Source organism: Rutidosis leptorrhynchoides, chromosome 8 (genome assembly GCF_046630445.1).
Source record: "Rutidosis leptorrhynchoides isolate AG116_Rl617_1_P2 chromosome 8, CSIRO_AGI_Rlap_v1, whole genome shotgun sequence".
Taxonomy (NCBI): Eukaryota; Viridiplantae; Streptophyta; class Magnoliopsida; order Asterales; family Asteraceae; genus Rutidosis; species Rutidosis leptorrhynchoides.
In genome coordinates, this window is record NC_092340.1 from 279,973,473 (window position 1) to 279,991,094 (window position 17,622).

Below are 17,622 nucleotides of genomic sequence, written 5' to 3' on the forward strand. Positions count from 1 at the left end.
GGTGAATGAAGAGGAAGGAAGAAGTATCCTTCCGATTTAAAAGGATGGATTAGAAGAAAAATCAGTCAACTATTAATCCTTTTCTTTCGAAAAGTTACTTAGGAACGCCTAATCTTTTTATGTTCCCCTCACTTACTATTTTTTCTCCTCAAAAGTAAAATGCGGAATAAATCCTTAGTTAATTTAGGGAGTTAAACTTCTATTATTATATAAGTAAAGGGTATAATAGTAATTTAAGTATGTATGAATTAAAACTTGGTGTCTATGCCCTCGGTAGATATAAATAGTACTGTGAATGGCAAAGATTAAATAATTAGCAAAAAGAAACATTAAGCCGTTGCGCATAGTACACCCAAATACGCGTATTCTTTCTTTAGAAAAAAAAGGAGAAACAACCAAGAAACTGACTCACATATAATAACTGTTAAAATTCATATCTTCTGTTCCTTGTTTCTGTCTACTTTCATCAAAAGGTAACATCTCAATTACTCTTTTTCATTGCTAATTACATCATTAATCATGTTGAAAACTACACAAAGTTCTTCAATTACTGCTGTTTCTGGAGGTGAAATCACTCAATTGAAGGACTCAGAGTTGATTTCTGAAGAAAATAAAGTCAACCCAGTTGAAAAAACTGGATTTTTTGAAAAGGGTTGTGAATCAAAACCCTTAAAATCAGGTATTTCAGATGATGCTAAAACTGCACTTGAACAGAAATTAGTTGTTTCTGATGAACATGGTGATTGTAATTTAGATGAGAAAAGATTCGTGGTAAGAGATTTTATGCAATTATCAGGTGGTTCATCAAAAAGAGAGATTGAAGATGATGAATTTAATGTAATTAGTAGCGATAAAAAGCCTAAATTAGAAACCCTAGATTTATCTTTATCTTTACCTGATGTTTCATTGTCTTTATCTGCTTCAAATCAAAACGGTAATAATAATTCAGTTAGTTTGAAGCCTAGTAGGAGTTTACAATCATTTGGGATATCAAATAGTAACAACACACAAACCACCTTTTCCAATGATTTTTCAAACAATTCGATGTCGTTTTCGTGTTCACATCAGTTTTCACATAATCCCAGTTGTTCAATGACTCGAAATTCGACCGAGAATCACGAGATTTGGAACGCTGGTGAGGGAACTAACGGCTCGGTTCATAGTCGATTTAGGCCTGCTGGTGATGGTAGCGTTACGTTAGCACAAAATAACGGCACAAATTCCAATAACAGTTTATCGTTTTTTCCGTCTGAACTGGTGGCGAGACCCGGATTTGACTCGCAATCGGGTAAATCGGGCGGGTCAGAAAGATCACGAATCTCGTCTAGACCCGAAAGGATACTACAAGAAATTGCATCAGAGTCTATTTCAATCATGGCTCAAAAAATTCAAGAAGTTAGTGATGAAACGATTGAAACCGTAAAGAATTATTTGAAGAAACTGATAACGATTCCTGAACGAAAAGACGAATTGGTTAGACTACAGCTTAGGCTCGAAAGACGAACTGATCTCACAAACGAAAATCTTTCAAAAGCAAACAAAATCCAACTCGAATTGTTAGTTTCTATTAGAACGAGCCTCGAAAGCTTCTTAAATGTCCAAACTCGTCTTCCTACAAACGAATTAATCGAGATTTTCTTATACGAAAGGTGTAAGAACGTTAACTGTAAACGATTATTACCCGTTGAGGACTGCGAATGCAAGATTTGTTCAACAACAAAGGGGTTTTGTAGCGAGTGTATGTGTCCCGTGTGTTTAAACTTTGATTGTGCGAATAATACTTGCAGTTGGGTTGGGTGTGATGTATGTTCTCATTGGTGCCACGCATCGTGTGGGCTCCAGAAGAATTTAATAAAGACGGGCCCGAGCTTGACGGGACCCGCAGGGACAAGTGAGATTCAGTTTCATTGTATGGGGTGTGGACATGCTTCTGAGATGTTTGGTTTTATTAAGGATGTTTTTAAGTCGTGTGCGGAACAATGGAGTTTGGAGAGTTTAAGGAAAGAGCTTGATTGTGTTAAGAAGATATTTAGAGGGAGTTCGGATTTTAAAGGGCGGGAACTGCATTTGAAGGCGGGTGAAATGATATCGAAACTTGATAGTAAATCGATGTCGCCTTCAGACGTTTGCATCTTCATCTTTCAGTTTTTCAACTGTAAGTCTCTTACCATTTCCTTTTCTTTTCGAAATTTCGTTCTTACTGCCAATTGCTTTTGTTTATTGCTGATTGAATTTCCATGTAGTTTTTTATATATGGTGTTTGAATGTACGTTTTGGAAGTGATTATAAGAAATAATAAGATATTCAGCATTAATACTAAAACACAAATAGTGAAAGACAGTGTTTTGGACATGCTTCTAATATTTAGAGTTGTAAAAATCAGAAATATTGGATGTTTGGATTTGCATTTTGAAAATTGATTATGCGTTTTGGAGAATCATAATCAAATAATCAGCTGTAAAAAACGTGTTATACATTACTGGTGTTTTGATTTGATTATGTTGTTTGATAACGCAATAATTCAATAATTGGTTTTGTAAGTGTTTGGCAAATCAAATTATTTGATAAATTAACAAACAATTAGGAAGAAAATAGGCGGAAAATGAAAGAATCAGATAATCTAATAATTACATTTTGTTGCAGTAAGGGTATGGGTGACCTGCTTTTCATTTTCACGTTTTGAGTTTTTTAAATCATAATTAATTAATTTTAAAGTTGAATTTGCCAAACACTTTTAATTAATTATTTACGATTTGAAAACGTAATATTTATTTAATCATCTTCTAATCACCAAGTCAAAAAGTAATTGGTAAATATTTTTCTGAATTAGCAAGGAAACCCCATGAACGAGCACATTGGCTCCCCCATAGAGGGTAAACCTCGGGTAATCAAGCCCCCGAGCGCGAGACCTGGTACCGGGTGAATTGCGCATTACGCGCACCCTCTGGTCACACTCCCTTTCTGAACGATTTGGCATAGCCAGGAATCAAACCCGGGTGGTGTGCTTCATTGGGCAACTCGATGGCCACTTGGGCAAGGCTGCATGGTTTTAATTGGTAAATTTTATTTTATAAACAATTAGCAGATATCCCAAAAGATTTCCATCTTTACAGTTCTTGCTATTTTGTGTATCAAAATGAAAATCAAACGTATGTTATGTGTTAAGTTTCCTAAATCTTATTGTTATATATACCTAGTGACTGAATATTTGAACGAAAAGTGGTGCCATGTCATCAATTTACTTGCTAGTTTTGGCTATCAAAGTCGGCCGGCGCGTCTGTTTTGAGACTAGCCCATCCTGAATGGCCAAAAATTCGCCTTAGAAGTTGGTCAAGGCTAAAAAGTCGGTCAACGTTAAAAAGTTGAGTCGTCAGGCCGAGTCAGTGAAAGTCGTTTAAAGTCGGTCAAAGTTAGGTCAATTTTGTATTTTTTAAAATTAGATTTTGTGCCATAAATCTATGCTTGAAATATTTATGTTTTATGTTTGATATACTTATGTGTAATATATGTATGTTTAATTTATACATTACTAAAAGTCAACTAATAGTCAACATTGGTCAACGTCCGACTGGTCCCGACCGACTGGTCCCGATCGACTGGTCCCGATCGACTCGTCCCTCCAAGGTCCCGACCGACTCGTCCCTCCAAGGTCCCGACCGACTTGTCTCTGAATCGTGACTTTTAGCTTACTTATTTTTTGGTTCGAGCATTTTCTTGACGATTTTTAAACTTTATCAACCAACTTAGAAATTCGAAAACCATAATTAATATTTCCTTCCTGTAAAGTTCTGGTTATATGCGTTAGCTGACTTCGTATTTTTATTACAATTGGTGATGCTGTACAGACACAGATGGCATATCAGCTAATTTACCATCAACTATTGTTCCATCAATACGACCTTATTCTCTTCAGAAAAATATTAACTCATCGATGGTAAACGGTAACAATATGATAATCGAGGATGAATGGTCAATAAAGTCAACCAAAAAAGACGTGTTTGACAACAACAACGTGGAGAGTCTTGTAAGGATCAAAGAAGCTGAAGCAAGAATGTTCCAGAACAAAGCCGATGAAGCAAGAAAGGAAGCAGATGGTTATAAACGAATGATCAGGATGAATATCGAAAAGTTGGATCAAGAATACACAATAAAGATCGATAAGTTATGCGTGAGTGAATTAGAAGAACGTAAGAAGAAGAAATTTGAAGAGGTTAAAGTTCTTGAGAATGCGCATATTGAGTATCATAAGATGAAGATGAGAATGCAAGCAGAGATTGCTGGTTTATTACAGAGAATGGAGAACACTAAGAAACAGTGGGTGGTTTAATCATAGATTTTAATTATGTTTTTAAAGATTTGCAGATTTAATGATTGTTGTTGTTGTTTCTTCCTTTTATTTTATTTTTAACTCTTCAACTTGTAACTGTTCTATGAAACATGATTAACAGATTGTGAAGTTCAAGTCCCGTGGTGGCTATTTGTAATTGGGGTCTGTGTGTTTGCTGTTATAAAAAAAGCGTAAATGTAAAATGTAAAATGTAAAATTTATATGTGTATGTAACAACAACAAAACTCAATATCACGAGTGGTGTATGAGGGGAGATGATATGTAGACAATCTTTCCCTTATCCGAGAATAAAGACAAGTCATTTATCCAAACAGAGTGAAACACTCTCAAGAGTAGAGAAAGTCATCCATCTCTTTATTCGACGGGTAAAGAGATTGTTTCCGAGAGGACCTCCGGTCTTTAAGTATGAAAAAGTTTTTTAAAAAAAGTAAAAATACTAAAATAAAAATAATAATAGACGCCATGAAAATGGTAGAATGAAATTTCCATTGGTTTTAAATCATGTCTGAAATTTAATTTAGGCTCTAAGAATCAAAAAAGTCGCCAATAAATCGACGATTATTGTCGACTCAATAGAGCCACTATGTAAATAATTTCAATTCGGTTCCATGTCAGCTAGATGCGCATTCCAATCACATTTAATTGCATATGAACACATTTTGTGAACCAAACGTGCCTAATTGGTTGGTTTTTATTTTTCTTTTCGAACGATTGAAATTTAATTAAAAACAACTAGCAAAAGCTAGAAGGAAAGGAACATGGAGTACAGGGAATACAAAATTTACAAGGAAAGAAAAGGAGATTGAAGCCAAATGTTTCAATTACAACTTGATTTTCGGTATTTTGCGTATATTCAGTTGAAGCTCGACACCACGATACTGTCTACCACATGGCATTTCCTGAATTTTTTATCCTTGAAAATCACACTATTTCTCAATCTCCAAATGTTCCACAGAGACGCATAAGATGACGATGCGGACTATGAGGCGTTTATTACCATGTATCGGAAATCCATCAATCTAAGCTCACAAATCATCCATAGAGGCCCAATTTTGGGAAGGAGAGATTGATCCATTGGTTGGTTTTTGTTTCTATGAAACATACTTTAGAGATTGAGCAAATGCTTCTAATGGTTGTGAATTTAATTACCAAGCAGATCACATATTCAACTCCATTAAAATTTGTCCAAAGAATGTTGAATATGATGATAATTTTACTAAAGACAGCAAGGCTGTCGTTAAGACGCATAAAACATTTGTACAATCAGGTGTGACCGGAGCCATAAATTTTATAACCAACTACCATGTACAAGCATTTTAAGCGTGTTAAGCCGTTGTTAGCAAAATCCATATGATTATCATGCTTACTAAATTTCAGGTCCAGTAACATTCAATCATACAATATTAGATCCCAAAAAGAAGAAAGTAAAAAAAAAAACATTTCTATTGCCTTTTTAAAGGGCAACAGTAAGGCCAACAAATATACCGAACAATAGTATTAACAATCCTATAAAATTGACCACAAGCGCTTCTTGACCCTGTTTCAGCTTTAGAAAGAAAAATTTCTCTGTTAGCCCTGTCTCAGCGGCCACAATCGCCATAAGAAATATGACTACGCCAAAGAAAATATGCCATGGTGCAAATTTTGCCCGAGTTGCTGACTCAGCGCCTGGGAACAAAAAAGTGACTATTCCAAATAGTAACTAGCATTCATGAAGTTCTATTATCAGTAAATGTATAACATTTTAATAGATAATGAATGATTAATTGGTATTAAAGTGTAAAAACATTACTTGAAGACCAAATAAGCAGATGCAAGACAAGCCAATCCAAGAGTGTAAAGTGTACATATGTGGGATACTGCTTACATTATGAAACTTGAAGACTGCATAAACACCAAAAATTCCAGTTGCAAGCGCGATCAAGTGAAGTATCATGTGGATTAGTTTTAGGAGTTTTCTAGTTGCTGGAAACGCCTTGTATGTAATCATCGCTGATTCAAAATAGCGATATGCATCAGTTTGTATGCAACCATGGTTATTTGTCTAGAACTTGTTAGAAATAGGGTATGATGGATTGGTTCCTGAATTGTGTACCAATTTCTCAATAAAGCCAATTGGTTTCGTGAAATTTTAATTGAGATAAGACAAGAACAATGATTTTGATTATAGTCAAAAATAAATCAATTCTGAATATTAAAGGATTTGTGTGTGTTTCTGTGTATTCATATGAGAGCATCTCCCTATCTTTCTAGAGGGAAAAACACTTAACTTCGATTGGGAAACAAAAGGGCCATTCATTTTAAATATCGGTTGGTATTTTGACGGGAAAAACCAGTTCATATTTGGCGAGAAAAACCAACAAGGGGGCTCAGCCTCCTAAACCCCGCAAGGGGCGCAACCCCCCTTGACCCCTGCTATTTCCGAATGTACTCTCCGATCCCGCGTCTGGGTACCAGGGCATGTAGTGCCCATGGTACCCCATGTATATACATATTGCACAAAAAGTGAAGTGACAGTTAACGAACGTGCACTTCATACTCTCTAACCCCGTTATTAAGTATAACTCAATAACTTTGCTTTCAGGTAAATCATATTTACGTAAAACGATTTTAAGATGACACTAAAATCACCAACGAAACCCATATAAGGCTAACTTTCGTCTTGTGATTTAAACTTAACTATCTTTACATATAGATAACTATTGAGTAAGTTGGGAGGCACTGTTTTATCTTACCTTCTCCTGAGAAAACTATGAATCCGAGTATCATAAGAAGTGGATGTAACTGCAATTCAAAATCAATAAAACGTTATTCAAACCAAGTAATCAGAACTAAAAAAATTTTTGCACATGACGTTATTCGTGTAAAATTTGTCTTTTATAACGACTTACATTGAAAATCTTGGGTTTCACTTTTGACGTAAAAGCAAAGCCTTCCCTAAAGTTTATGAGCCAATATAACACGAGGCTAGCAATTGATATAACTAACAAATGTGTGAATATGGTTGCTGATAGCGCTGCCATATGATAACTTTAAAATTGAATACAGAGAACTTTTTCAACAGTTATTAACCTTGAAAAGAAGGTGTCGAGAACACGTGTGGGATTAAAAAAAATTTATTGCTTTGATCTATTAAAAATGGATATTGTAGATGACAGCCATAACATAACAGGTAACCTTATTTAATGGTGTATACAATACAATGAAGATGGATTTTTGTAGGAAGTTTTGTTTGGTAATCGTGTTTTTTTAGAAAGGTAACGATTCATGGAAAGAAGAATGAAAAACTGAAGTTCGTTAAATTAGGAATAACAAGCATTTCACATGCTAGACCTATCGTTGTATATCAATTTCAAAGTTGATAATTAGCTAACAAATAAACAGTTGTATTTATTTATTTCGTAAATTGCGGATCAAACTTTCTTAATCCTTATGTTTCGTTTGAGTAACAGATTCATAGTAATTAAGTAACTTTTTTTTATGAAATGATTTGATTTGGGGCATTAGACCGATCATGTTCTAAGCCCTTGAACCATCTCAAGATGATCTACTTGTTGCGTGCATAAAGTCTTTAATTCAAAGTAACATATCCTAGCAATGGCGGAGCCAATAGGGGGGCTTTGGGATGCCCTGCCTCCCGTATTCGGCCCATATTGTTATGCATTCAGCCCACTACTTCAATATCCACATCCTGTAAGTTTTTTATTAGCCCATTAATAATTTTCACGCTCAAATGTCCACACCCAAAGTTTTGTCTTAACCCACTAATTTAATTAATGTTTACACTTTACACTCAAAGTTTGACCTTTTAGTTATTAACTAGTTGTGGAGCCCTCGCTTCGCGTCGGGGGCTCCGTTTTGAATGCGAGTTAAAAAAAAAAGTCTTGATCTATTTTGTAAAAAAAATTTTTTTTCGACATCTAACATTGAAGGGTTGTTCCTTTTGCGAAAGTCAGGGCCGGCCAGTCAATTTTATAGGCCCTGTTCGATAAGTAAAAAATGGGTCTTTTGTATACAAATAATATATAAATTCAATTTAATATGTTACGTATATCATTTTAAGGTTGTTCTATTCTAAAATATCACTGTTAGTAAGGATGATATATTAATAGGCATTTCATATTCATATATACTATAAATAAGTAATTTTAAAACATTATTTAATTAACATAAAGTTTTGGTGTCCAAAATAAAATAATAATTTAACATATTAGTGGATGAGTTCATTTTTTATTTTAACACTACATTTGGAGAGTTGGAGTTGGGCCTCATAAAAAGTTAGCCAACAAGTGAAATAATTTTGAAACGTATGTGTGTCCAAAACAAAATAAGCCTTCCGATGATTTAAATGGGCCCCCAAAAAAATTGGGCCCTGTGCTATTGCACAGGTTGCACCCCTTCAAAGCCAGGCCTGGCGAAAGTTGCTTATTTTAGCGTTCCTTTTTTTTTTTTTTTTTTTTTAAGTTAGTAGATTTTTTTTTGTAAAAAAGAACGTTTTTCGACATCTTTTGGTAGCATTGAAGGGTTGTTTCTTTTATGGAAGTTGCATCTTTTGTCGTTGAGGGAAAAAAAGGTAGTTGATTTTTTTATAATTTTTTTTTCGACATCTTTTGGTAACATTGAAGGGTTAGTTCTTTTACGAAAGTTGCTTCTTTTATCGTTGGAGACAAAAAAAAAGGTGAAATGACTGAGATACCCCTGATTACTATTGATGAATAGTGAAACAGTGTTTTGTCTTTTAGATAATAAAATTGTGTGGTGGATTTATAGTGAATGAAAAGTGTTGTGGTTAAATTATAAAGTGTGAGAAGTATGTGGTAAGTTTGTAAAAGATATAAAGTTAAATATTATAGAGTTTGGGGTGGAAATGTAAAAATCAAAAGTTTTGTGGCGAATGTGTAAGACATGTGAAGTAGACTATTCATTTAGTCTATTTCTTTTAGATATATAGTATAATATAATTACATATTATTAGTTTCACCATATTAACTACTAGCCTTTAAGAGCCCGTGCGTTGCACGGCGGGCCCTATTTAAAAGTTAGTATAAAATGTTAATGAAATTCTTAGAAAAGGAACACAACATCGTAAATATAAAACTTATCAGTTGACATGTAAACAAACAATGTTCGAATTCAACAAATGCAATTAAGTTGTTGAAATTATTGATAAAAAGATACATAAAGATAGACACCACCTTCACTAAACTCGTAGGTTCATGATTTGGCATCATGTACTTTGTGGTGTCGTTAGTAACCCACTCTATAGGAAATCTCTGCATGTGAAAAATATAAATGAGTATATTTATATTTGGGGAATTAGCATTCTTACCAATTTTTCAATTTCTGGATGAAGTATGATTATTTGACACATAGGAACCATGCCTTGAGGATTAAACTTTTCAACACCGCTTGAGTCAATAATGATCATGCGTAGATTTGTTTTGTCAATTTCTTCAAAAATGAATACGTCTTTTGGTTTAAGGTCATGATCCTTAATTACTTTAGTCCAACCATGACTGAACAGAAATTCGTCTTGAGATACGTCCCTGGTTTGAACGTGATAAGTGGAGCCTCTTTGAGTGTGCAAAATAAAAGCCGTAGGCTTACCATCTCTGTAATGAAGTCTCGACCAAGCTTTCGGCAGCATCTGTTTAAGAGCATAAAAGAGCACATTTTAATTTTTTTATGATTTATATATGTAAAATGTTGAAAGATTTAGTAGGAAGGAATTGTGTTATAAAATAAAAATAACATTACCATTTCTTTCTCGTTAGTATATCTCAAGACTTTGAAAAAGGAAGGACGTGTAATCTCGGTAGCCATGTAGGTAGAATCTGATGCAGAACTTTAAAAATTAGTAAAATAATGTCTTAAATACAGATGAACTGAAATATACATGGAAAATGTATATTGTGAATGTATGTCATGTAATAGTAGTTTTCAGTTTTATAAATTAGAAATTTCAATTCTATGTTATGACATGTGAGAATATGAGAAGGAAATAAGACTGTGTTGGTAAAGATATACCATTTTTTGTTTTTAGGAATTAATTAGTTGTTTTAGATGACAAAAATCCCTTAATCAGATATCCATTTTGTGATTCCAATTTTGACCAAAATATGTCAGTTACTTTGTTAGGTTTATTACAAATAAGAGGAAGTCAACTACAAATTAACATTGTATTGTATATGTAATATGACGTCAATTAATTAAAGTCTGAAAAATATCAAATTAGGGAGTCAATTATAATCGATTAGAAAAAGGCAATACACTTTTAAGGACATGCAGTCTTCTTTGAGAGACTTTTTAAGTTGATATGCAGTCTTCGTAACATACTTATTGACAACCGACTAAAAAATAGTCAATGTTGTAGTGTCGAAGTGATCAGCAACACGCACAGTTACCTTGAATCTGTTATTGAGTGAAAGTAAGTGAAAGTGTAATGATGTAAGACTACAACAATATTAATGATTACCATTGTACGATAAAGTTGTATGTGACTAACCTAAGTGCAACTTGGGGATTGTCACCACACGTTCCGGAGCACGTACGCTTCAATGCTAGCTGTTGATCAATGTATAGGGTCAAATCTACATCCTTTGAGACTGGTTTGGCTGTCTTGTGGCATTTCTTACAAGAAATGTAAGACCATGGCATATCAGGTTCTATTGCAATTATTTCCGCCAAAATGACATAACAGCCGGGTTGCAAATTTAAAAGAATTAAATAATTTTTTATAAAGATATGGATTGAGTGTAATCACAAATATGAAAACATGTATTATGGTGATTCTGTTAAGATAAATATCTCTTACACTTTCAAAGGTTAAGTCATCACAAGTAACGCAAGTGGTTTTAGCAGACCACTCGTCAATATCCTTAATAGGAAGTGTCAGAGACGGTGTCAGTGAAGGTGCTAGCGAAACTTCAGAATCTTCTTGGTTGTGGTTTGCTAATATGCTGTAAACAACGGATTGTTGTGTAAGTTTTAGACATATTGATGTTGAAAAACATAGAGTATATAAGTGTGTTGAAAAGTGAAGATGTAATTGATCTGTTTTTGGGTCACCTTGTTCTGAAATCATTGATACATGGAATGTTGGAGTCGATGAATATCCTGCTGAAATTCTAGTCTGTACTAACAGTTAGGTGCCCTATAATAACATAAGATTTTGAAATTTGTATGTCAGTATATAACTTAAAATACAACTTATAGGTATCCAAGAAACTATATTAATAGTGGAAGGTTGCTCACTGCCATATTTCTTTGTACGCCCGAATTGGATAATCAATATGACACACTCATCATATTTAACATTCTTCATATGACTGAGTAGATTAACCATGTAATCTCTCCACAAAGTACATGAAATAACCGAACCTCTAAAAAAATTAAATTAACAAAAGTTTTAGTGGTAATAAACGAAACAAACAAATGGCAAGGTAATAAATATTAGATAATGAAAGAAAAGATTAAGTAAATGTTACTCAAGGTCCTTCAATTCCATATTTATATATTTCGACTTGGCATCAGTATTGGACCCATAGAATTTGGCCCTATCATAGTACTGAACATTTCCTATCACATCTGCAACAAACGTTAATTTTAAGAGCAAGTAAAAAAACAAAAGTTAGTATCTTTTTATATTACTAATGATGCATATACGTAAGTATTAATCCTTGGTAATGTATATTATATTTTTTTTGTAAATGTTGTACCTGCTGTCTGTTTTTCAGGTAGTTGGCATGTTAAAAGATCAGTAAAAGGGATGAACCTAAAGCCATTGTTGCCACTCCAGTCATTGAAGGGACGGGTATGATAGATGATTTGTTAAATATCATCAACCTTGAACTATGAACCCAATGATTAAGCTTATTGATGTTATGATTATTCTGATCGAATATGTTTTGAACAATAAAAGCTTCTTGCTCTTTAAGAAGTTGTTCATGTTTCTTTTTCATTTGATTTTTCAGAGTAATACAAATACGGATCTCCCTAGTATAATTTTTGGAAAAAAAATATCATTAATTAAATACAGTATGCTTTTACATATATAATGACATAGTAAATAAGAAAATGATTAAACAACAAAACAGTCACAGTAATACAAATAAAAAGTTCGTAGTAGAAATGTCATAAAGAAAGATGAATCATTTATTAGAAAATATTTTTTTCAAATCTAGACATATGAAATGACAAATTTAACAAAAATTAAAAACGACCGTGTAAATGATGATACCTTATCATCAACTGCTATGACTTCGAGATATGGTGCACCATTGTCAACAGTGGCTCTAAAGAATGTCTCTATACTAAGCAACTTGCAACGGATATTAAAGTTTGATTTTTTAGTGGTGATTGCTGCAAAGGGTGTAAATTTTGGCTCCATTGTTTAAGAGGCAAAGATGGAATTGAAATGTGAATGTAGAAAATGATGGAGAAGGCGTATTTGTAGAGGTTTTAAAAAAACCTAATTGGCTGTTATTCCTGGAAATGATAATGTGATCCATGATTTGTAGGAAATCAATTTTTTTGACAACTGCTAATTAGATGGTGATTTGATTCTTTTATTTTAGGAAACCACTTTTAGTATTATTTTGATAATTATCCTTTGTTTAACATTATTCATTAATATTATCTATAACCTTTAATAATTCGTATCACTATGCCATGTGGCTCTACCACCTACTGCCTACCTCTATTCCAATCTATTTACTCACAGCCTGCCATCTGTCCTTTAATAATTCTTTAAACAATTGTACAAACAAAACTGTTCTTCCCATTCTTTTGACACATACATTTTTCAATTACCTATTTCCATACCTGTTAATCAATTAGGGCTTTCGATAATTATCCTTTAAATCATCATCACATATCACACCATCTGCCAAAAATATAATGTCAGAAACTCGATTGCATACGACCTAATTCAAATTCTTAATTGAAGAATTAAAAAATCGAAAATCAATTTAGTTACGGATTCAACATCTGTTTAAGATAGGTCGTCATATGAAATTGATAACAGGAAATTAGGATTTGCGGTGATATCTGTTGCCTATTTCTGCCTGGCGACCGTTTAGGAATTTTTGTTTCGCCATTTTTTGGTCATCGTCGGGTTATGCTTTGAGGATCTCTTGCCCATTTCTACATGTTTCGCCTATTTGTTGTTCATCGTCGGTTTATGATTTGCGATTGAAGTATATAATGACTGCTTCAATTATCTGATTAATTATGGTTTGAATCCTTTCATCTATCTGGTGCGATTCTTTCTCTGCTATGTTATTAGCATTTGTCTTTATTTATTTCGATTTACAATTTTCATATAGATTGGTTATTGTTTATATAGGTTTTAGATTGTCGATTTTGAATTATTGTAAGTTGAGTTTTAGTTATAAATGTTGAGTTGTTCATTTCATAAATATGCCAAGTTTATTTAACTATTGCGTTCAGTTTCAAACTTTCAATGACAGATATTGGCAAAAACAATACATAAGGTGTATGTTGAAAGCAGTTAGAAGAAAAATGTAGAAAAAAATTATAGGTAAGCAGGTGCAGTTTAAAACAAGACTGGTAACAGTAGCGTGTCGTATAAATTTGGTGATCTCAATTGTATTATAGTGTATATAGTATATAGTCTATACAGTACCACATGAATTATTTGTATGGTCGAACTACGATTTTTTTTTTTAAGTTTTTATGTTAATGTTTCCAGATGTATTTTATTTGATTGTTTCGTATCGTCTTAGGGGTCCTTTTATCTATCTAATGCAACAGTGAAAATTATAGGTTTGATTTCATATTTGTTTGCAAACAATTTATTTGAAGGCATGCCGAATCATTTTTTATGATTAGAATTATATTATCTGATGTGTTTCTTATTTTCTGTCAGTTGTGTTTTGCAACAAAAGAAATGGGTCATTTCATGATAGGGCAACGTATGAGTTGCAACCATGATGATTCATTATAGAATAGCCAAAGCATGTATGGCAGTTTAGTTTGTGGAAAATGTGTTTGGGAGTGTCGTTTGCTACTGTAGCACTGTGGCATTTTTAACGCTAATTGCTACATATTTGGAGAGTCATTAACGACAAATAAGGTTGTTAAACAGAGTTTAATGGAATGGAAAAGTAGCGATAATTCTCAGAAGGATGTGATTTGATCATATAAATGTTGTGGAATATATAATTATGTAAATATTCATAAATTCGCTTACTTTATAAGTATCTCAGGTATTTTGAACAAGTGAGGTTGTGAATGTTGCTAACGCTGTTGTTGTGCCTGCTAATGGTACACCTGGAGGTATTGGTGTAGGTGTTGGTGTTACTGCTATGTCTTTCTATGGCCAGTCTGCATGTTCAGACTACAATAATCAACAAGACGTGCACGACACTGCAGTTGGAATAAATGGTATGGTGCATTTGTTCTTTTGCTTTCTCATTGGCAACCATTTTCATTTTAACATCCTTGATTATGCCATTAGAAGATCTGGTTTCGTGCTGCTAACATGAAACTTAAAAATAAGAGTTGGAGTATTTATTATCGTAAAATTGAAAATATGTTTCATTTTGTATGTCAGAGAGCTAATTTTTATATGGCAGTATGAACTTATATGCCATAAACCATAACCGGTATACAAGGAAACATTTGGTGTTTTTCAGTGTGGCTGAACCCTATCCATCCTGGCCTGTTACCCACTTTGCCACCTGCACTTGCTGTATGTATTTAACACAATCTGTTGGTAGTTGCATAATGCGTTTGAAATATTGTTTACTGTAGTATCTAATTAATGATACTTGTGTTTTTTTTTAATTCTTTTGAAACAACTTTCCTCCATGATCAGGCTTATTATCATTCCACGCGAAGGTTTAAAAACCAGTTTTGATTTTTGAAAATAACAGTATGATTTACATTACCAAATCTTTGGACCGCTTCACACATGACGTAAGTTGATTCATCATTTACAAAGATAAAATTTCTGATCATAAAGTGTTTTATAGACTTAAGGGTTTGAAACTATATCTCATGGTTGTTGGTTTCCTTTATGATAATTTATGAATTCTTGATGTTTAGTTTCATTGTTTGCAGCGTGGTTGTTACTTGAATATATAGTTTCCTCAACAAAGAACATCCATGATTGCCATGGTTAATATAATTCGGATGTTAATTTGCTTCTATTTCAAGATTAGAGGCTTTGATAATTCGTATCTGGATAGTTTTGGAAAAAAGGTACATTTTTCTCCTTAATTATGTAATTTCACTCTACATTAATAGTAGCAAATACTTGAATCTCATGTACCATTGCACTCTCAATACTTTTCTGAATGTTGTATCTTTTATTGAATGCGGTCTGCTGAAGGAAATTCATGGTTAGGCTCTTTATTTGCTACAAGAATAGGAAATCTGAGTAAAATTATGGTTAGGCTCTGAGTGCTCCATTTTTGTTTGGTTATTTAGTTCCAACTAATTATTCTTGTAAAATGTTTAGAGTTCAGTATCTATATTTACTCAACTCATTTTGTTTACAAGTTTTATTCTCATTACATGAGTAGCAGTTATACATGGTTGGTTCAATTTTGTTATAAGTTCACTATATTTCAGTTGTTATGTACTTTTATCTACCACATGCTTAGTTTAAATTGACATCATATGGGTTCTATTTTACTGGTATAGTTGAAGCGCCCCGTCCTAATCCATCCGGACGAAGTCCATATCGATTATAAATGATTCACAACAGTTGATTACATCGCGAGATACTTGACCTCTATATGATACATTTTACAAACATTGCATTCGTTTTTGAAAAGACAATCTTTCGTTACATCGAAAGTTGACGACGTGCATACCATTTTATAATATATCTAACTATAATTGACTTAATAATAATCTTGATGAACTCAGCGACTCGAATGCAACGTTTTTTGAAATATATCATGAATGACTCCTAGTAATATCTTTAAAATGAGCAATTGCACAGCGGAAGATTTCTTTAACACCTGAGAATAAACATGCTTTAAAGTGTCAACCAAAAGGTTGGTGAGTTCATTAGTTTAGCATAAATAATCATTTCCATTATTTTAATAGACCACAAGAATTTCATTTCCAGTTCTCATAAATATACGTCCCATGCATAGAGACAAAAATATCATTAATATGGATTGAACACCTGGTAACCGACATTAACAAGATGCATATAAGAATATCCTCTATCATTCCGGGAAATCCTTCGGACATGATAAAAACAACATCGAAGTACTAAAGCATCCGGTACTTTGGATGGGGTTCGTTAGGCCCAATAGATCTATCTTTATGATTCGCGTCAATTAGTAGACTGGTTTACTAATTCTTAGGTTACCAAGTAAAAAGGGGCATATTCGGCTTCGATCATTCACCCATATAATGTAGTTTCAATTACTTGTGTCTATTTCGTAAAACATTTATAAAAATTGCGCATGTATTCTCAGCCCAAAAATATAAAGGGTAAAAAGGCAAATGAAACTCACCTAATGTATTTTGTAGTAAAAATACATTTGACTATATTCAACAACTGAACAATGCAGGGTTGGCCTCGGATTCACGAACCTATATCATTCATTTATATATTAAAACATATACTCGTAATTGTAAAGTTTATATATTTTATTATTAATAATATACTTGTTATGTTACTTAGATAAATTTAATTATTTATATATATATATTGTCATTTATCATTCATTATCTCATATAATAAAATTTTATTTTTAAGGTTTATATGTATGATAAGATTTATATTTGTATATATTAATATCTTTTATAAACAGATTAATTAATATCATTTTAATAATAAGAATATAGTGATATGTAATATTATTGTAATGTATTTTTTTATATAAAAATATTTAATTGTAATAATACTTATAATAATAAAAATGATATTAATAATAATGATAGTAATAATAGTGATAATGATAAAATAATAATAAAAACTGTGTTAATAATCAGTTTTACCATGAGGTCCGTGTTACATTTTCTAACTTCATAATTATGGTTCTTATAACTTAATTTCATAACTATATTCATAATTTTTACCATATCAACTTTTATTAAAATTTCATAATATAAATGTTATTAGTATGTTCCAAATCATGTTAATAATAATAATAATAATAGTTATACTAGCAATAATAATAATAATAATACTTTTAATTATTCTAGTAAACATATTAACGATATTAGTAATAATAACAATTTACAACAACAGTAATTAATAATAATAATAATAATAATAATGATGA

The 17,622-nt window shown here is 32.5% G+C and overlaps 2 protein-coding genes across 2 annotated transcripts; one reads left to right on the forward strand and one right to left on the reverse strand.

Annotated features, from left to right (window-relative positions):
• The first annotated feature begins 334 nt into the window (after positions 1-334).
• LOC139861511 (protein OBERON 3-like) lies at positions 335-4,514 on the forward strand. The gene is made up of 2 exons (XM_071849923.1): positions 335-2,155; positions 3,846-4,514. Exons 1-2 carry the CDS (start codon positions 520-522, stop codon positions 4,325-4,327), a joined length of 2,118 nt encoding a protein of 705 aa, XP_071706024.1. The 5' UTR covers positions 335-519; the 3' UTR covers positions 4,328-4,514.
• Positions 4,515-5,801: 1,287 nt separating this feature from the next.
• On the reverse strand, positions 5,802-7,374 carry LOC139864241 (transmembrane ascorbate ferrireductase 1-like). Its single transcript, XM_071852821.1, has 4 exons — positions 7,240-7,374; positions 7,084-7,132; positions 6,141-6,340; positions 5,802-6,050 (listed from the first exon to the last, which is right to left on the reverse strand). Exons 1-4 carry the CDS (start codon positions 7,369-7,371, stop codon positions 5,802-5,804), a joined length of 630 nt encoding a protein of 209 aa, XP_071708922.1. The 5' UTR covers positions 7,372-7,374.
• Between the last annotated feature and the right edge of the window lie 10,248 nt (positions 7,375-17,622).

Excerpts from the sequence above, each read along its gene's own strand:
- LOC139861511 (XM_071849923.1), top strand. The coding sequence starts at position 520 with ATGTTGAAAACTACACAAAGTTCTTCAATTACTGCTGTTTCTGGAGGT. Across the intron at positions 2,156-3,845 it reads CATCTTTCAGTTTTTCAACT|ACACAGATGGCATATCAGCT; the intron begins GTAAGTCTCTTA and ends GATGCTGTACAG.
- LOC139864241 (XM_071852821.1), bottom strand. The coding sequence starts at position 7,371 with ATGGCAGCGCTATCAGCAACCATATTCACACATTTGTTAGTTATATCA. Across the intron at positions 6,341-7,083 it reads CATAGTTTTCTCAGGAGAAG|CGATGATTACATACAAGGCG; the intron begins GTAAGATAAAAC and ends ATTTTGAATCAG. Across the intron at positions 6,051-6,140 it reads TCTGCTTATTTGGTCTTCAA|TTACTATTTGGAATAGTCAC; the intron begins GTAATGTTTTTA and ends CATGAATGCTAG.